Source organism: Anastrepha obliqua, chromosome 4, assembly GCF_027943255.1.
Source record: "Anastrepha obliqua isolate idAnaObli1 chromosome 4, idAnaObli1_1.0, whole genome shotgun sequence".
Classification (NCBI taxonomy): domain Eukaryota; kingdom Metazoa; phylum Arthropoda; class Insecta; order Diptera; family Tephritidae; genus Anastrepha; species Anastrepha obliqua.
Window position 1 is genome coordinate 36235821 of NC_072895.1, and position 21819 is coordinate 36257639.

A 21819-nucleotide genomic window follows, 5' to 3' on the forward strand; every position below is an offset into this window, starting at 1 on the left:
CTTGCAGAGCTGCCGCAGCCACAGCCAACAGCCAACATCCAGCAACATTACTATCCCTATCGCATTGAGCAGCTCAAGAATAATTAGCAACAACGACATCGTCGCCGACGGCGGCAACATTTGCACCAGCAACACTACTACATTTGCTCCATACACCACATTCGTTGCAGTATTCCTTAAATGCTTAGGTTTTTTTGCGCGATACGATTAGCACGCAATCATAATCACCGCTGTGTGCTATGTGTTTTTGTGGTTTCGTTGTGTTTTATGTGGATTTGTTTTTCCTGTTATTTTTTATTATGCTATGTTGATATTTTTTATGTATGTATATATGTATATATGTGGTTCATATGAACATATGTATGTTTGCTTTTCGTTCTAATTACATTTCGGTTTTTCTTATATTTATGTATTTTTGTTTCTAATGCTTCAAATATGTGGGCACATACATATATACAGATGTATGTACATATTTATTTATGCTTGTGTTAATATGTATTTATTATTATGTTAATATGCGCATTCATATGGAGCTCTACATATACATACATATGTACATATATTGCCGGTTACGGAGAACTAAGTCGACCTGGGCACTGAAAGAGCCGCCAGTGGTGGGGGGGCCCAGGGCAAGAAGAAAATTGAGGCTTCCTCAAAAAAGGTTTTTTGGTCCTCTCTAACACATATTAAATAAATAGTTAAAGTGTACAAGATAAGACGCCAATCACTCCAAAGTTGCGGGGCGCGAATTATATTTATATCGACAAAAACATTAGAACTTTGAGCTTTGCGCAAACTTGCAAGAGACGAGGAACAATTCAAGAATGATATACCTATACATCTATGCTTTTCAACTGCATTTATTAATTTTCCCATTTTTGTTAATTATTTTCTTCAAACACTTTTGAAAATTAAATGTAAATAAACAATCTCTCTAATCTGCCTAAAATTCACAAATGAAGCTAAATCAAATTAAATTAAATGAAAGACGGGGATGTTCAATTCCTCTGACAAATCGAACATTGTGCCATAGTTCAAGTGCTTCAAGCAAACCTGCCATTTGGTCTCATTTCATATACATACATATGTATGTATGTATTTTATGTAGTATCGTTCCATTCATTTTTGGCAGCTATCGAAGCCAAGCTAGCAATGCCAGCATGCATTTGGCCAATATCTTTAGGTCAAAGGACGAGTTCGCAGTGACTGTGTTTCAGTCTTTGTAGTTCTTGTTTGTTCTCAACTTGAGTGTCGATTCGCAGCAATGAAATCTGTTTTAGAAACATACGAAGTTGTTCAGAAAATTTTTTTTATAAATTCAACTGACCAAGAAATTTCTCAAATCAAATGAGTAACTTTTTTACTAAATAAAAAACGTGATTTTGAGATATGGAAATCCTTATTTCGACCTTTACGCACTTCACTGATTGACGTACGACGCCATTTGCAAAAATTTCAAAATAAATTTTGCGCCCCCTATTATGTAGAGTAGTGCCCGCTCGTTTTAGAATAAAAATATTTAATTGGCATGAACACTTCTGTTATGCGTTTGACCGAGCACCTCCTCTTATTTATGGTGTGCGTCTTGATATTGTTCCACAAATAGAGGGTCCTACAATTTTAAGCCAACACCAAACGGCAATGGTTTTTTATGAGAAGTTTTTTCATGGCAGAAATACTGTTGGAGGTTTGCCATAGCCTGCCGAGGGGCGACCGCTATTAGAAAAACTTTCTATCATTTTGCTGTGTGATGCACGGAGATTCGAACCTACACTCGTTTAAGTGTCCTAATTTTGGAATCCGTTAAATGGAATAAAATGCATAACCCCTTTAAACTTAAGCAAAATACCAAAATAGAATGGACTACAAAACTGCATACTCAAGATTATTCTAAAAATTCCGGCTAAAAAGCTTAAAATTTTGATGAAAATTTTTTGAATTTTTAGGCCCTTTTATTCGCTATTTCACCGCTCAATATCTCTATGTTCGATTAACTTAACGAAAAATTTGCATATGAAAGCAACAACAAAGTTATCGAGTAAAATTCGCCGCTAGCGAGTATGGCTATTGGCCTCTGGTGACGCTCCAGCATGCTTGTCCAGCAGGCTTATAAGTGTGCGTGTCGGGTGACACTCGTACTTGCTTCGTGTCACACATACTTGTTGTCGGCTTTTGCATGATGAAAATCAAAAATTTTAGATATTAGCGTCAAACACCCGACACGCACACATATAAGCCTGCTGGACAAGCATGCTGGAGCGTCACCAGGGGCTATATAGCTCATTAGACGCACTGCCTTACGAACACATGTCATTTTAGGCAGCTCTCTTCCCGCATTGCCGACATATGTACATACATACATATGTTCATGTTCATTTGTACCAGTTGCTTCATCTATTAGCCACTTGTTCAGGCATTGCGAAAAGAAGAGGACCTTTATATATTTTAGTAGGTATATTATTTTAGGCAGTTGAGGAATTTGTAATATCCTGTAGACCTGCTACAACTACTCATTTTGTGGAAGTGATGTACCTACATACGTACATATGTTGTAATACTTGATGGCAATAAAAATTGGCTATTCGTCTACATTCAATCGTTCATATCCCGAATAAGAATGCGTTGATGATGAACTGTTGCACAGACGTTTTTTTATACTGATCTCGAGTTCTTAGCAAAAGACAAACATTTAGTTTTCTGATAAAAAATAAGAAAAAGCACGATTGATACACTTGGACAATAGTGGTGCATCTTGGGGGCTTCGAATCCACCAGTTGTTCACGATGCACCTTCTTGATGGATTGACTAATCAACTGGATTTTCCACCATAAACCCATTTTATTAAATGGCCTTGATGTATTTCTCTAATTCTCTAATTTCTCTTCTCCACTTCGCAATGCTCCTTAAATCTTCAATAGAACGGAGGTTTGGCTCTGGGAGAACCATTACAGCACGCAAATACCTTCATCACGTAAACTTTTTTTTGTCACGGCAGCCGAGTGCTTATGATCGTTATTCTGTTCGAAGCGCCGAATTATCAGCTACTACTCTGTCGTTTAAGACTGCATGACATTTTGCAAATATTCCTTGGGGAAATGTTTGGTATAATGCCGCACACTTTAAAAAAAGGAAAGAGGGGTGTGTCACCATTCAAAACAGAGATTTGCACTTTCCGGAGTCTTTTAGTTTTAAAGTAATTTGTTAAAGTTGTGTAAATTATCGAAAGGAACAAAGTTCAGGTTCCTTTGAACTTTACATTGACAATGGCTGGAATAGAATGGTGTTTGTAAATTAGCAGCACTTTTGCGTAGAACTCCTTTCTGCGTCGGCGGCCTTCGCCAGCCACTTGCCAGATGCAATATTATTTTGCCAGTTCCTGCATTTACATTTGTTTTCATTGAAATATTTTGAATACAAACAGGAAAACGAATAAAACCACGTTTGTGACTGTATGTTTTAATAATTGAAGTGAAGTTTAGATGAAAATAAGATAGTGAAATTGCTGAAGTCATTTGAAGGCAAATAATTTTCCGAAATGTTGGGAGGGTGGTTCTGGAACCACTCCCTGATATCTCCACCAAATTTCATTAAATAATCATTATACTTTGCCCAAAATTGCTCATGCGGCGCTGTAAAATTGCCAATTCACGAATAGTGAAAACTTTAATTGTTGCAAAAAAAAAAATGGAAGTAAACCTCTGAATTTTATTATATTCATTAATCATACATTGTACGTACACAGACCAGACTTTATTATATTCAATATATAATTTGTGGAAGTGTTGAATTTGTGCAGATCTTTTCTCATATGAAATATGCAATATATTCGCAAAACGTATGGCAATGTTTTCGTAATATTGCTGAGTAATGAGATGACATTTTTTTTCGAGAAAGGAAAACTTTATCACTTTTTTCTGTCATTTTCAAAATATCACCAAATAAATCAGATAGGTGAGTTCCTATGGAAAAGCCATCAAAGTGAGTTGTTAAACTAATAAATAGCAGCTCATGTTAAACTAGCGAGTTACTTATGTACAGATGTGAGTAAATATGTTAAGATTTTCGGCGAGACTGACAAATATTGACAGTGGAAATTCGAGATCTCCCCTTAACATTTTTGTTTTAGCACATATTTTTTTAACATAATCTATGGGAGGCATGGGAGCTGCCGCCGTAGCCGAATGGCTTGGTGCGTGACTACCATTCGGGAGTGCGTAGGTTCGAATTTTCGTGCATAAACGGGCAAAATGATAGAATTACTTTTGCTAATAGCGGTCGCCCCTCGGTATGCAATGGCAAATCTCCGAGTGCAAAAGTGTCGAGTGAAAAAGCTCCTCATAAAAACCGTTCGTCGTTCAGAGTCGTCGTAAAGCTGTAGGTCCCTCTATTTGTGGAACAACATCAAGACGCACGACACAAATAGGAGGATGTGTACGCGTCAGTTATTCATATTATTTTTATGGGAGGTATAGATGCGGAGTAAAAATACTAACGCCTATTCCAAAGTTAATTGTCGTGTATATACATACATACATATGTATGTATGTAAGTGGATATACGCATGTACCTACATAAACACATATTTGAACGCACCAGGTGGCCCAAAATTAATCCCCCATTTTGATTTTTAAATACTTTTTTTACTAAAAAAAAAGGATTTAGAGTGATGATAATCTTTTTTTTACCTTTGCAAAAATTGGTGATTTTAATTTTGCGCCACCGTGTATGTGCGTGTGCATGCTTATTTACTAATGAAAACAATTATAAATAAATATGTACATACATACATACATACTTACGTATATCATAAGCACTAATAAAACCAAAGTTATGCACTTAAATACTATTTTTACATTTCCCATAGTGGATTAATCATTTTGTATTCCCCGAAACACAATCACAGCAACAAAAATTCTATAAATACACACATCCGCACATTTCAAACGCTAATCAATTCACGTGTGTGTTTGTTCGCTTGCCAAACTCAAAGCTTAGTTACGGAGCGCATTTTGCTACTGATCCTCTCACATTATCTGCTTCCGATTCCAATTGCCCTTCACCTGTTGTTGAGCTTCTCACTCTTCGTTGCTTTCTTGACCTTGTCTACTCTGCATTGCTCAATGTACATACTCGTATACTCGTACATCTTGATTTTTCGCCAATAATTTCCAAAATCTTATAAGTAAAATATTAATTCACCTTAGAACCTCGTTAATATAATATTTATAATATAGAAACAAGTGAACATTGTAATATAAATCTTAAATCTTGTGCAAGCAGATGTTGTGAAATGACTTTCGTAATAAATTAATGTGCATGTGTATTGAAATTGTAATTACAAATACATAGACAAATACTTCAAGTGATAGCTTTGAAGTGAAGAAGTGAAAAGAGGAAGCTGACAGTTTTAAATACACAACTCGCTTTAATGCGGAAAGAAAATTGGATAATGTCCTCGGCGGCTCATTGTGGAGACATCGATTCTTTAAACTATGAAGAACTTAACGTCATCGGCACAGGTAATGTTCGATATTTTAAATCATTTTTGTTTTTGTAATAAATACTGCATGCGATATACGATGAAAATTAGAATAGTATTACCACAAGCCTTCAAAATTTGAACATGTTTTCAGTTATCAGAACAGTTGAGGGATTGATTTTTGAGTATTTTGCATTTTACGCGCTGAATACGAGACTGGCATCTATCACGCCAGGAGTTTGAAAATTTTAAGTCATATCTCCCAAAAATTGGTATTTTGGCCATTATTGTGATTTTTTTGTTTTTGCAGACAAAGTTTTTTTATTTTAATTTCCCAATTTTAAAAAGTGGTTTACAACGCTTGTTGAAAAAGTTATGAATATTTGAATTTTTTGGCAGTTAGCCATTTCATTTCTCAAACCATTTTAAAATAAAAGTTATTTATTATTTATTACCCCTTCTTAAGTATGAGCGAGCACATTTAAGCCTGAATATGTTTGATAAATGGTTATAAATTATACCGGTTTTGAAAATTAAAAGAAAACTTTTCATCTCCGAAACAAATTCACAAAATATGCCAAATATTTGACCCACAATTACGGTTCTTTTAAGTGACACTCGAATCAATTTGAATTCCTCAATTGAAAATCTCGATATTTTCGAAATGTGCGTTGTGCAATTTGATAGTTTCGTGAGAAGTTTAGAAAGCATACGTAGACACCCTAAAAGTCCAAAAATGTCACGTGCATCTGCAGCAAAATATTTGATGAAGTCGAAGACGTTGATAAATAAGTGGAGTCCCGGACAAGGCAAAAAAAAAATCTAGGGTCTGTCAGACTCACGCACGGTAGAAGTGAAACTTCTAAGTTGGTTGTTCCATGCACATTCGAATCCGTTGAAGAAATCACGTCCCTAGATCATATATTAGTGTTCTTATTTTCCAATCAATTTTATATTCCGATTAAAAAGCGTATTGATGACAGAAAGAACGCGATAAACCAATTTACCGGGGCTGTGTATTAATTACGAGTTTAGTGAATTTTCTATTCAAACCCACACGTTAACGAGGTTATGTATTCAAAATCCCTCATTCGTGATGTATTTCATCGTACATTTATGTGATATATTTTTTGATATATTTATTTGATATATTTACTTAATATATATTTACCTTGGATTGCCATGTATTTCATCAGGCATATTGGAGACAACTATCTGTTGATGAGTCGCATCTGATGCGCAAGTTTGCGTCACATCAGTCTCACTCTGACTCATTTTACCCGTAACTTAATTGTTCACCAACACACACTGAATTTCCTCTAAATAGTTACGCAATAAAGAAAAATCAATAGCCGTAATACGTATATTCCTTCGATTTAGCGATATTGTTAAAAACTATTAAGAATATCGCTTCGTTCAGTGCGAATCACAGGTCAACGCAATATCCTAACCTCGCTTCACACTTACTGAACGGCTGATGCACGGCGTGGGTAGTTTGCTATAGAGCAAACGGGAGAGAAAGAAAGGCATTCGAGAGAGAAGGGGAGAGACGACGTGTCTCGGTGGCTCCCTCACATCGTTCAGCGCTTGCGATGCGAGAGAGCGACAGAGAGAGCGAATAGGCGAGAGTGGGAAGGAGCAGCTGCTCCTTGGCCCCGCCCATTTGACGGATTTCGGTAACGCTCCGAACTTACCGTTTCACTCGCCTATTTTCAATCTGCCTTGGGGCCCCCGACGCGCCTAAAGAAGTTTCACTTCAATAAGATACTTTAATAAAATCAGTTGCATGTTATTGTACATCTTTTCAATAAGTTTTTAAAAAATATTAATAATAAAATATTGACAAATAAGCCCATGACAGAGTTTTTTTGGAGATATGTTTTTCGAGAGGTGCTCTGCGGTGCCAATCGGCATTCGTCGTAGAATCATCTGAAACTAAAAAAGTCGATTTCGCCATATTTGTAAGTGAAAAATAACCTTAAACAAAAAAAAAATAAAAAATAAAAACAGTGGGGGGGGGGAGGTATTTTTGATTTAGAAAACGTGTGCCAAATTTGAAAAGAATCGGTTGAATAGTTTCGGAGCTGTGATTGGCACCGACTTTTAAGAAGTCGTTTCGGGAAAAACGCGTTTGAAAAAATGACTCTGAAAAATTATCGATGCTCCGCATTCGAGGTAGAGTGCCTACAAAGGCTATAACTTTGAGAGTTCTGCTCCGATCCACTTAAAATTTTGACACAACATTCTTGAAATGATTTACTATACAATGAGTGAAGAAAAAAAATTTCGATTTTGTGACCCGAACACTTCAATAAACTGCCCAAATAATCCAGGGCTACATCTCTACAAAAAAGGATTTGGCCGTTTACCACCCTTTGTGTTTACCACCGATTTGAAAAAAAGCATTATTACTGTCAGCTGCGAAGAAGTTTGGAGAACTAGCTAACCTGGGATTTTACAAGAAGACAACGATCCCAAGCATCGAATTCGAAGGTGTGTAGGAAATAGTAAAATTGGATTGAAATGTTATGTTCGCCTATGTTATTGAAAATGTTAAAGGAAAAATACTATGGACGCTCAAATAGTTATGAAGGAAAATTCGGCTGATTCGAAACGGATTACCTCCACAAAACACAAACTATAACTCGAAGAAGTGAAGTTGTTGTTGTAGCAGCATAAACATTCCCCATACATACCATATTTGGGGAATGCTACTGAAGTGACAGTCCTTGGCCGGGTATAAATCCCCGGTCGTTCCGGTAACGTAGAACCGACTGTCATGGGAACATGAAGATGTGAAGTCATTATGGCTAATGGTGGTAATTAGACATTTTAATTAATATATTGCATATAATAAATATTAGCAGCCCATACAATGCGGATTGTTAGAATCGAATTGGTCAAATAGTTTCTAAGTTATGGCGGTTACACTTCTATTAGACAGACTGTGAATGTCGCCACTAACGTTCTTTTTTTAACTAGCGACTTGAGAACCTTGTTACTATTCTGACCCCTAGTATAGATAGCAGTTGTATGCCACATGAATCAGAGTAAATAATTGAAAGTATCAACTAATTGGTGTGTCACCAACTTTATTTCCGGTTGTAGTTTGACCTCTTTGGTTCAGGTGGTAAAGAGGGGTGCCGTGGATGTAGTTGGGAAAAGCGATGGGCAAGCAAGAAATTTCGGTGAGATAACTGTTTACCTTTGAGCACAGGTCATCTAAGTTATTGCTGGATGACAATATTGATTTGATTAGGTTAGCTTATCTGCGTTATGTTTTAAAAAATCTTCCCCTCATAACTGTAAATCATCACCTCATATTTTATCCAATACGCCAAAAAAATCGTAAGAAAAAGCTGATATAAATCATAATCATGCGATGCACTAAAAAAAGCACGGCAATAGATATTTTGTAGGTATACCCTACACATTCGTATCGTTGCCGGTTGTAAAGGATGATCCATTTAGAGGTGTCGGATTTTAAATTGAATTAAAACAAAGAAAATTCCAAATGATTGGACAGTCTTTATTAGTTTTATGTAGAACCATTCCTGATATTTATTTTTTAAAGATAATCCCTTTCAAATGCTTGCCGCAACTGCGCTGTAATTCGGCCATCCGTAAACACCAATTTTGAATGACTCGCTGGAGGACTCCGGTCGGTATCTAGTTAATAACTTTAGTAAAGTTGGCTTCTAATACCTCAATCGCAGTTGGTTTATCCACAAAGCACTTAGACTTTACATACCCGGCAAATAAAAGTCCAAAGGTGTGATATCACACGATATTGGTGGCCAATCCAGTGGTCCGAGGTGAGACATGAATTGCTCACCGAAAAAAAGGCGCAGTAAACCCATTGTTTCACGGGCTCTATGGCTGCATGACAAGTAGCGCCGTCAGTTGGAACGTTAGAACCAAATGTGGTGGAGATCACGGGCTTAAATTTCCGGCATCAAAAAGTCGTTTATCCTCTTTGAAGAAATCATGATTCCTCCAGCCCATAGGCCGCACCAAACGGTTGTTTCCAATGGATGTAATGGCTGTACTTGAATGGCGTCGGGTTGTTCTTTAGCCCAAATATGACAATTATGCTTATTTACGTATCCATTACGCCAAAAATGGGCATCATCGCTGAACATCATAAGCTGGCCTGAGCGCGCGATGGACACTTTTCAAAGAGCGTCGATTTTCGTAATACAATTTCACGATTTTTAAACGTTGTTGAGCCTTAGGTCTCTCCATGATGAAATGTCAATGAATACTGAAAAAAATTATGTATTTAGTTTGACAGTAGTCACGCGTGATCTGTCGAAAATACCCTATTCGAAAAAGTATCTCTTATCTGATCACCCTTTATAACTTAGAACGAAGATTGATACGTCATAGGCCACTGTTTGTTTTTTTGTTGTTAGTGGTAGTGCATATTAAATTGCCATATGAGTAAAAGTAAACTTTAGTAGTAGTGCAAAGTGGCCATCTATGGTAGATCTCAATCAATTCCAGGGTTAGGGATCAGAATTTTTGTTCTCGCAAAATATAGGTCACCCTCGCATGCTGTTATATAAGTACATTTGCCTGTACTTATACATGCACACACCGAAAATAAAACAAGGTTAACAAAGTACATATCAAAGTAAAATGGGTAAGTGCCATAATATTTAGACCTGCTATACTTTTGATGTCAGTTGGTGAAAGTCAAAGCAAAAAAAGTCTATCGCAAAATACCTATGTATATATGAAAGTGTGTGTGTATGTATAAACAAATTTCGTGCATGCTCGTGTTCGCATTTTGTTACTATGTATGTATGTCTGCCTCTCCTTCGTTTGCTTTTCAACTGCGCGTATCCCACACCTCTCAGCATTTTTGCAAAAGGTGTTCGCTAATTTTAAAGACGTTTCTTGTTTGGCTCGCTAGACGTGGAATTCATAAACGCATTCACCGACCTGTTAACTGTGTTGGCCTAAAAATCTCCAAGTGATGTCACTGTGTTCGGGGGAAGGTAAATCATCTACTTTAATTCATTAAAATTTAATTTAATAAATAACTTTAGAAATTTCCACTCGCTCGGTCTCAGGGCTTATTAAAATTTTTATGTGGACATAGATAGGTATGTGTGTGTAGATACATATAAATTCATGTGTTTCTATATCATTTATACAAAAGCATTAAAGTGACAATATAACAAACGAAACTTAAACGATAATCAGAACAGAGCTGATGGCCTCGGTAGCCAATGCTCTAATAAATATTTTACTATTGGTATTCATACCACTATCAAAATTATAATAATATACATGTACTTTTACGTTTGTATAGAAGTAACAAGAATATTAATATCTGAATCATATACATTAAGTGTTTTTAACTTTGAAATACATATTAGGACAGCTATCCGCTGCCTGTAAAGAAATGTGACTGACAGGCAGTACGTAAGCTTACATATTTGCCCACTGTTTATATGTATGGAGACGTTATTTACAATATGTGCATCAATTGATATTCGAGTATACAATTAAAAGATATAAGAATTAAAATAAAAAATATAGAGTTTTCAAATTTTTGGCTACCTTTCACTAAAATTCGCAGACTATTAAGTACGCTCTGGAGATCGCTTAATTCTAGTACCTACGTACACATATAAGTATGTATATATACGGCTGTCAACATGGAACTAATTTCATAGATAGCAGCGTAACTTTTTTTTGAGAGTTCATATCGGCAAAAATTGCATATTTTTGGTGTAGCTGTTCAAAAATTAAGTCTGTTCGACTTTTAAATCCTTACGTGATCTGAGTTCAGACCGGCGTAAGCCAGGTTGGTTTCTATCTTTAATTAATTAATTTTAATAAGAGTTGTTATTTTGATATTCAAAGAAAATACTATTTTTTAATAAAAATGATCGCATTTATTATAAAGATGAAGGTATGCCGTTAATAGTAGAAAATAACATCAGACAAATGACCACCACGACCACGCTTACAGGGCAATATCCTTTTCATGAAATTTCCCATAACCGAATTGCAAAGTGGCGACCGCCGTAGACGAATGGGTTGGTGCGTGATTACCATTCGGAATTCACAGAGAGGTCGTTAGTTCGAATCTCGGTGAAAGCAAAATTAATAAAAACATTTTTCTAATAGCGGTCGCCCCTCGGCAGGCAATGGCAAACCTCCGAGTGTATTTCTGCCATGAAAAAGCTCCTCATAAAAATATCTGCCGTTCGGAATCGGCTTGAAACTGTAGGTCCCTCCATTTGTGGAACAACATCAAGACGCACACCACAAATAGGAGGAGGAGCTCGGCCAAACACCTAACAGAAGTGTACGCGCCAATTATTTATTTTTTTTTTGAATTGCAAAGTGGCTGCCCTATGTCCTCGATAGGCTCACGAATTCCATATTTGAGTCTTGAATTGACCCTGGGCTATTGGCGTAGACCTTCTCTTTCACGTGGCCCCAAAGAAAAAAGTCACAAGGTGTTAAATCACAAGATTTCAGTGACCTATTGTGATCACCTCTTCGGGAGATAACACGGTCCGAAAACTTTTCCCGTAAAGATCAATGGTTTCGTTGCTTGTGTGGTACGTAGCGCCGTCTTGTTGAAAATAAACTTTGTCCAGATCAATACCATCCAATTCCGGCCATAAAAAATCGTTAATCATCTCTCGATAGAGCAATCCATTCACCTGCAACACCTGTTATTGACAAACCCTCCAAATTGATAGCAAATGGACACCAATATTTATGTGGAAATAATGCAAAATGTTATGTTGCCGCATTGCATAGAGGAAATGCTAATAAAATGGGTCTACCAGCAGGATAATGATCCTAAACACATGTGTCGGAAAGCCAAAGATTGCTTTCGCGCAAATAAAATTGGGGTTATGGAATGGCCAGCTCAGTCCCCCGACCCCACTCGACCTCAATCCTAGAGAAAATCTGTGGAAGGACTTAGAAAGAGCTGCACACAATGCCAAACCGAGTAACGATCGACAACTTTGGGATATTGATAAAGATGAGTTGACGAAGATTCCGATGCAGCGATATGAGCAATCGGTGCATTCATTGCTCCGCCATTGTGCTGCCGTAACAAAAAATTTGGAAAATTCAACTAAATATTAGGTACAACTTTGTATCTGCAAACTTCGTCAATGTGGTTTTTCCTAAATTTTTTTAATTATATGGCCACTGTTATTTTAGTGTTAAGCCTGCATTTCTATCTTTTATTATAAAAAGTATTGTTTTTCTTCATAGAATTGATTTAAATATGTGTTCAATTAAAGAATAGAATAATATTTCAAAATAATAATAAAAAGTTTCTATGATGTGATTACAATTTTTTTGAAAATATCTAATATTTATTTGGTACTGCTATGTACTGCTCGTAACTGTATGTAGGTATCCTGTACCTGTGTTCAAAATCATAGGAGCCCCACAATTTACCAACTTTTGGCATTTTTTTAATTTAAATTTTTTTTCTATCTATACTAATATTATAAAGAGGAAAACTTTGTTTGTTTGTTTGTTACGAATAGGCTCAAAAACTACTGGACCGATTTTAAAAATTCTTTCACCATTCGAAAGCTACATCATCCACGAGTAACATGGATCATATTTTATTTTGGAAATAGGGCTCGAGATATAGGTCAAAACGTGGACCCGGGTAACCTTCGGATGTGTATGTACAATATGGGTATCAAATGGAAGCTGTTGGTGAATGCTTTAGTCCAGAGTATCTTTCATGCCGCTCCGTGACTAGGGTCTCGAGATAGAGACCAAAACGTGGACCCTAGAATGTGTTTGTACAATATGGATATCAAATTGAAGCTGTTGGTGAATGCTTTAGTACAGAGTATTTTTCATGCCGCTCCGTGACTGGGGTCTCGAGATATAGGTCAAAACGTGGACCCGGGTAACCTTTGGTTGTGTATGTACAATATGGGTATCAAATGAAAGCTGTTGATAAGTGCTTTAATACGGGGTAATTTTCATACCTATTGATGACTAGGGTCTGGAAATATATGCCAAAACGTGGACCCGCCGTGTCTTTGAACCGAATTAAACCAAACTTACACACATTGTTAAGGAGGTATTGAAGATGGTTTCCGTATAGTATGGATACCTATTGGTAGATAGGGTCTCGCGATATAGGTCAAAACGTGGACCCGGGTAACCTTCGGATGTGTATGTACAATATGGGTATCAAATGGAAGCTGTTGGTGAATGCTTTAGTTCAGAGTATTTCCATCCGCTCCGTGACTAGGGTCTCGAGATAGAGACCAAAACGTGGACCCTAGAATGTGTTTGTACAATATGGATATCAAATGAAAGCTGTTGATAAGTGCTTTAATACGGGATAATTTTCATACCTATTGATGACTAGGGTCTCGAAATATATGCCAAAACGTGGACCCGCCGTGACTTTGCACCGAATTAAACCAAACTTACACACATTGTTAAGTAGGTATTGAAGATGGTTTCCGTATAGTATGGATACCTATTGGTAGATAGGGTCTCGAGATATAGGTCAAAACGTGGGCCCGGGTAACCTTCGGATGTGTATGTACAATATGGGTATCAAATGAAAGCTGTTGATAAGTGCTTTAATACGGGGTAATTTTCATACCTATTGATGACTAGGGTCTGGAAATATATGCCAAAACGTGGACCCGCCGTGTCTTTGCACCGAATTAAACCAAACTTACACACATTGTTAAGGAGGTATTGAAGATGGTTTCCGTATAGTATGGATACCTATTGGTAGATAGGGTCTCGAGATATAGGTCAAAACGTGGACCCGGGTAACCTTCGGATGTGTATGTACAATATGGGTATCAAATGGAAGCTGTTGGTGAATGCTTTAGTTCAGAGTATTTCCATCCGCTCCGTGACTAGGGTCTCGAGATAGAGACCAAAACGTGGACCCTAGAATGTGTTTGTACAATATGGATATCAAATGAAAGCTGTTGATAAGTGCTTTAATACGGGGTAATTTTCATACCTATTGATGACTAGGGTCTCGAAATATATGCCAAAACGTGGACCCGCCGTGTCTTTGCACCGAATTAAACCAAACTTACGCACATTGTTAAGTAAGTATTGAAAATGGGTTTCGTAAAGTTTGGTTGTAATTCGGAGCACTGGCAACGGGTACAGCGTTCTTTTGAGCCAGCCATAATGTCGCTTACTTTTTTAACGCTTGGGGCGGAACTGAACTGTCAAATTGACAGTGTGAGTTACAATGTGTCAATATTTCTTTCTGATTTGGATGCCATAAGGAAAAAGCGTAAGTGCAACATGTAAAAATTGTTTATGAATTTTTTTGGAGTGGATTTTGGAACAGTGAATAATTTCTTACGAAATTTGACAATTTAATGTGAAATCCGAATGAAATTATGTGTTCGTGGAAAAAACAATTTTTTTCGTTTTTTTTTTTTTGAAAAATATAAATGGATAATGGTTAAAAAAGCTCCAATGCTTAATAAAACATATAAATTGAAACGAAAAATTCATGGATGATCAGGAAAAAGACGGTTGTTTCTTAGTTATTCATTTGCGTTGATTTGAAATTTAAAAACAATCTTCTTTTTTCCTGATTTTCAATTTGTATTTTATATTTACTCAAAAACAAATAGAAAAACAAAAAATATTGTTTATGCCAAAGCGATTGAATAAAGAATAAAGAAATAAATAATATGAAAACCATATATTTTCTGTTCTAAACCATATCTATTCTATTTTAGTGTGCCCAGCGAAGGGGGCGGGGTTTGCTAGTGTTTTTATAAAAGTATAGTGCATTCTACAACAAAATCTTTATCACTCAAAGCACACGAATTCGAGAAATTTCAGGATGCGTAGTTTTATAGCCCATTGGCATATTTTATGGGGCGTATTAGTATACCAAAGTTCCAGTTTCAAGTGATCTCAAAAGTCTCGTTGATTTTTGACAATTTTTTTCATTGAGGCGTTGATCATTTTCACCACATAAAAGACTACCGAAAATGTGCTTTAATGACGGAAAATTCTCAGCATCGTACGGAAAAGAGACTTCAAAATCAATGCAATTTTTGAGCGGTTTCAAACCAACACTTCATTGCACCGAAATGGAATGAGCTACTAATTTGTATGCCCACAAGTTGTCTAAAGATTCTAATCAAAAAGTTGGAAATTTCATAATTTTTTTTTTTAATTTGCTTAATTTTTGTGATTTTTCCCTAAAATTATGAGCTTTACATATTTTACTTTGAAAAAAAAAAATAATAATGTTGTTGTTGTTGTAGCAGCAAAGCAAGCCCCGTCAGTGTAGGGTATATACTGTTCACTAGACAGGGCTAGTTTACTGGGGCGGCAGCCCTTGGTCGGGGAAAAACCCGAATCATTCCGGTAACGTAGAACCGGCTGCCATGGGAATGAAAAAAAAAATTATCTTTTTGCAAAGTTCATAGAGCCCTGGCGGCATCATCGGCCCTTTTTCCTTTCGAATTAGGAAGGAGCTACCGTTAACAATCGATTTATTAGACTTTAGTCTGTAGCTAAATTTTTGAGAATTCGATAACAATCGCTAAGAGAAAAAATTATGTCTCAGCACACTTTTCCTAAGTTACCTTGCTTTCAATTAAAAGAAAAAATATATCCAGTAAAGCATCTTCCTCTCAAAATGCAATGTGACTTTGCGCTCTCAAATTTTTTGGATATGAAAACATCAGAGTACAACTGATGTTAGTTCACCACTTTGTAGAAGCCAGCAGTTAATAAGAGAAACAGTTGATTCTGTTTTTGCATATTCCTTTCCTTTATTGTTTTCATAATAATTTTTATAAGTACATATTAATTTGTTTTATTTGGTTTTTGATAGCACTTATCAAAAGAATATTAAACACATACACTAAGTATGTATGTATGTATGCGCCTATATCCACGAATACAGATACATATACTCGTATACATACATATGTTTTTATGCATTACTACAAATTTGTGAATATACTATATATACGTACATACATAGGTATATACTCGGGACCCACTAAAGAAAATTAAATTAAAAATTATATAGTGTCGATCCATTTATGTCCAAAAGATGACTGACTTACGACGTCATTTGCAAAAATTATAAATTTTCTGATAGAGTGATTAATTTTGCGTCGAGAAAGCAAAAAACAGACTTTGAATAAAACCCGACAGGCATTTGGTATCTACTGATGAGAACATTTTTGGTTGGAGTCCGTAATAAATGTGGACGCTTTTTATCAAGGAGCTATGAATAGTTGCAAAGTGGATTTTAATTCCCAATTTCAATTTGAATTTTTATATGATTTGTATTAATAGATTAAATTTTTATTTACATTAATTTAAATTTTTTTTTTTGCAAAAATGAATTGTTTTTGTTTTATACACTTATGCTTTATAATACTTATATAATATGGTTTGCATACTTCTTTGCACGGTTTTTAGGAAAATATTTAGAGTTTTTCAGCTTACACGATTTTTATAGTTGGAAACTTATATCGTATTTTTCTACACGACTTTTTTCACACATTTCTTACGAACGTATCTACCGTTTAAAAACAGAGTTGGGTGTAATACTTATAGCTATCCCCTTACAATTGAGCCAGCTGGTGGTGTCACTTCAAAAATACCTGACGAGAGCCGGATTCTCTTGTGCACGAGTTGCAAAAGAACACTCGTTTAAATGTCGATTTACATTTAAAGTAATAACTGAACTTGTTTACCAGTTGAATCCAACACGCATAAAACCATACGAATTGGTGTGCGATGTTGCCAAGCTCAATTATGGCACTATTGTGATTGATCCGAAGGGTTTTTGCGGTGCTATTTAGATCGAAAGGCTGGATTTGTGCTCTTAACAAAAAGGGCGAGCATAAGCCAATGTGTTACAGAATATGGTGTCCTTAAGAGTTACAGTAAGTAATAATTTGACTGCTTATTACTCAAAAAAAAAAATTATTCCCTTTTTACGATTCAGAAAAAGCACCTTTGACTTTGGTGAACAGAATTCATACTTTACTGCAGGCGTTTAAGGGGTTACATAGGTTTCGTCGGGTAAAAAAACGCGAATTTTGGCAGACATTTTTCCAAAAAAATGAAAATTTCGGTGAAATTTGCTTGACATTTTGTTTTTTTTTTTTAAATAGTTGTAATTGAAAAAAAAAACAAAACAAAATCCTTCGTTCAAGCACGAGTTGTACCTCGAACACCTGTGTAAATTTTCATCAAGATCGGTTGAGTAGTTTTCCAGAACATTTGACAACCGACTTTGAAAACACCGTTCCGAGAAAAACGCGTTTAAAGTTTTGAGTAACAATAAAAGTGACTTGGAGCGCACACATTCCGAAGGCTGTATCTCCGAAACTATTTTCGGATCGACTTCAAAATTTAGGATAATATTCTTGAGATGTTGTAGAAATTAATAAGGCAAAAAACAAAAATCGATTTTTTGAACGCACGAAACCCATGTAACCCCTTAAAGCAGCGAAGAACAAAAACAAGCGCACTTACCTCCTTAAACCCACTCATCTAACACCCTTTGTCCTATGGACCCACCCCGTCGAAACAGCATATTTCCGTGACCTACCTACCACGTTCCCATGACAGTCGGTTCTACGTTACCGGAACGACCCGAATTTATATCCGGCCAAGGACTGTCACTCCAGCAACATTCTCTGCACGTGTATGGGGAATGTGTTTATGTGTTTATGTTTATGCTTCGTACAAGCAGCTGATAGATCAGATATATGGGCATGACCTGATTATCAATCTATGTTACGATAATTTTATTTTAGTTGTCGAAAACTTATTTTGATTATCATTTTGTTTTGTTCTCGGTTTATTTAATTTTGTAAATTGATGGCCAGTGCTGCCATAGCTGAGTTAAACGAGTTGATGTGATCTTGTACAACTCGTCTACAAAAGAATACGACTTTCCTTAAGAAGCTTGTAGTATTGTTAGCTGCATTCTTAAACAACTGTCCTGGAAAAGAGCACAAGATAGTTAAGCAAATTACGTGGAAAGCAAAAAATGTGGAATTGTGATGAAAAGTTTGTGGAATTTTTCTAATTTTTGCATAAAGTTTGAAACTCGGATTTATATAGTTTTTGTTACGCAATATGCTTTACTTTTACAAAACAAAAAATAATGAACAGTCAAAAACAAAAAACAGAAAATAGTCAAAACTTTGATGTGTAATCGTTATCGCTGACTGTACATTAGGATGACTCATCATAAAAGAGTTTCCGATTTGCCACAAAAGTTATAAAAATTGTTAAATTTTAAGAGCTTTGCCTAAATATTTCGCAGAAATATTAAGACTTACGAGAGCCGGCCCGATTTGAAAACATCTCCAAAAATCGAGTTTTTTTATAAATATTGTAAAATGTAGAAATGGCTTTTAATAGATAATAGACGCGTTAACGCATAAAAGGTCTGGTAAATATGTTTAAAAATCTAATCAACGGAATCTAAATAATGAAATTTTCGATGCTATTTTTGACTTTTTTTTGGGATAGGTGTAAAGAAAATTTGAACAACTCAGCGAATTCTGCACCAATTTCAGCTTTTGAGGTATCATTGGAAAGTTATTTGTTCAGCTTTTTTGGAAAATTAACTTGCCGGCCAATATTTTTCGCTTTTTAGCGAATAGATAAATTCGTTCGTAAAAACAGTAAAAATTTAAATCTATACAACAATAAAATAAAAACAAATACTTCTGTCAAATTAACTGTTAGGGCAACCAGTTTGCGGATGTCACCCACTTCTGTATACTCTCCACTATGCTACGGAGGTATTTGCTTCAGAATTTCAGATTGAAATAAAGTTTGATTTAAGGGGGTATTACATCATGGAGGAAGATAAAAAAACAATTATCTTTTTTTGCATAAAAAAGTATCCTTAAACCTTAAAAATCAGAATATTCATCCACATAAAGAATATATTTGGGCGACTTTCAATCGAATTAGCTACAAAACTGCAAACCACGAAGCCTTGTAAAAATTGTAATTAAAAAGTGGAAAGTTTTGATGTTTAGTTTTTGAAATTTTAAATAGTTTTTTTACTTTTCTTACAACGGTTAGAGCTTTGATTTATAAGGAATTTATTATACAATGCGTTGCGAATCTTATGAAATAATTTTATAAAAAGATGAATTAACTTAATTATGTGGGCATAATTGTATTATATGTTTTTGGCGTTCAAATTTTATTAACAGAGTTTTTGATTTTTATTATTTATTTAATAATTAATTTTTTTCTTTTCGCATGTTTTTCGATGTCTTCCCCTTCCAACATTCGCCAATTGTATTCAATTCAAAATAAAATCCATGAATTGCACGAAAATGAAATATTTCAATATTGGGATGAAATTCGGGCAGGTGCTTACGGTACCGTATATCGAGCACGAGATAACCAGTCGGGAAAGATTGTTGCCATCAAAAAAGTTCGCATACCTATAACGGATAATGGAGTGCCAATGTCAACGCTACGCGAAATCGCCTTGCTGAAACATTTAAATGCCTCAGATCATCCGAACATTGTAAAGTAAGTAATATATGTTATTGGTGTATTTTATTATTATTCTAAGATTTGCTATATGATCGACACTAGCCTTATTTGGACGAAGGCTAGCGTGCTGCCAGTTTCCGCATAGAGTTGGATCTGTTTTTTTAGTACCTTAACTAAAGGGCTTTAAAGTCATTCTGATGAAAACGATTCACTCTCCCAAATGTTCTTGAAAAAGCCACACAATAACTTTGCGGAAGTATTGCTGTCTGCTTTGGGCATTTCCGCCACAAGCCCATCGGCTCCTGTAGCTTTACCGAATTTCCGACTCGATGGGTTTTGAAAGCTAGCACGATTTATTCGTTTTGTTATTTGTAGTTATTGAGAGTTCAAGCTGTGAACTTACGAGATCCATTTGTGATGGCGAGTTTTGAAATGTGTACCAAGTAAGAAAGGTATTTTAGAGTAAAGTTTTAAATAATCTTGTTTCGACGGTGAAAGTAAATGTAGCATACCAGCGGATAAAAAGCATCAAATGATAGAAAATCAGTGGCGAGTGAATTTTTGCCATAAAAAGTTGCTGATAAAAGCAATCCCCCTTTGGGAAGCCAGAATGGGTAAACTTGTGAGCCCTCTATGTAGAAGATAACAAGAATACAGAGAAACTTGGCCTAAATATCTATAGAAAACTCTATGGTGACTTTGTTATTTTACATTCCAGTTAAAAAACTTCCTGTATTCCATTATATTTCCCCGACTCGCTTACTTTGAAAGACTTATTTAAATAAAGTGGGCGTAAATGCGGCGCTTGTTCGATGCTAGAGTGACATTAGAAAACATCCGTATTATTCTTGAGTCTTGAGGTCAAAAAGAATAACCAAATACACAAATCTGTAGGCAACGCAGCACGAAAAAGGCCTGTATAAATGAAACTCTAATATCCAAGTATATACGTCTCCATATGTGCAAAAGTATACATATTTTTGCAAAAGCAGACAGTCATTCGCTACTTAACCAAACGTATATTAACTCATACAACTATCAGTTTGTATTCCATGCCTAAGCCACTTATACACAAAGTAACAGAAATCAGCTGTGCGTCACCTGCCCGTCTTTCTATCCACCATTACCAAATTATAATACTTAGATAGCAGAAGCAAAACGAGTATGGTCGCAGATCTACTGCTGTTTGATTAGGGAAGCTTCGTCGTCATGTGTTTCTCTTCGCATAAATCAGCTGTTAGCTCGACCACATACATATATGTGTTGATACAAGTAAATATACTCGGTCGCCACGCAATGTGCAAAAGAGAATTCGCAAGCTTAACAATTCACCACTGCCTGAATGTTTAACGTTCTCTTTATTAAGGGGTATTCATATCGCACTCTTCGAGAGAGCACATAAACACATCTCTCTCACACAAATTTTTGCCATTTTGATCAGATACATGTGTTGGTTGGCTGAAATCACTCACATCTCGAGTTTAGTTTGTGTTAATTGAGTGGTCGCATGGCTTCTGTCGCTCGTGTCGTTTGTGTGTATCAAATGATTTGACAGCCTATTGTCGTTGCCAGACAACCCAAGTAAAATTAAAAACTATTAGATTTATGGAAAGCAATCGATATACAAATGCATTTACTATATATGTATCGGTAGCTAAACATGATGCAACTCCAAATTCATATTCTCAAATCACAAAACAAAAAAACTGTTCGCAAATATTCTTAATGATTGTATATGTATATGTAAAATCGATCTTTTTGCAGAGATATCCAAAAGCACAGAAAATTTTTTGTTTGCTTATGTATGTATTTACGAAAAT

The 21819-nt window shown here is 35.8% G+C and overlaps 1 protein-coding gene across 6 annotated transcripts in view; it reads left to right on the plus strand.

Annotated features, from left to right (window-relative positions):
• Window positions 1–21819, plus strand: part of LOC129245337 (cyclin-dependent kinase 4) — a 31798-nt gene that overhangs the window by 1822 nt on the left and 8157 nt on the right. For 5 of the 6 annotated variants that reach the window (XM_054883431.1, XM_054883432.1, XM_054883433.1 and 2 more), the window contains exons 2-3: window positions 5281–5519; window positions 19870–20035. In XM_054883431.1, the coding sequence (XP_054739406.1) occupies window positions 5429–5519; window positions 19870–20035 (257 nt within the window). In that variant the 5' untranslated portion in view covers window positions 5281–5428. Of the gene's footprint in view, window positions 1–5234; window positions 5520–19869; window positions 20036–21819 lie in introns of all 6 variants that reach the window. The other variant, XM_054883430.1, reaches the window with a different exon arrangement.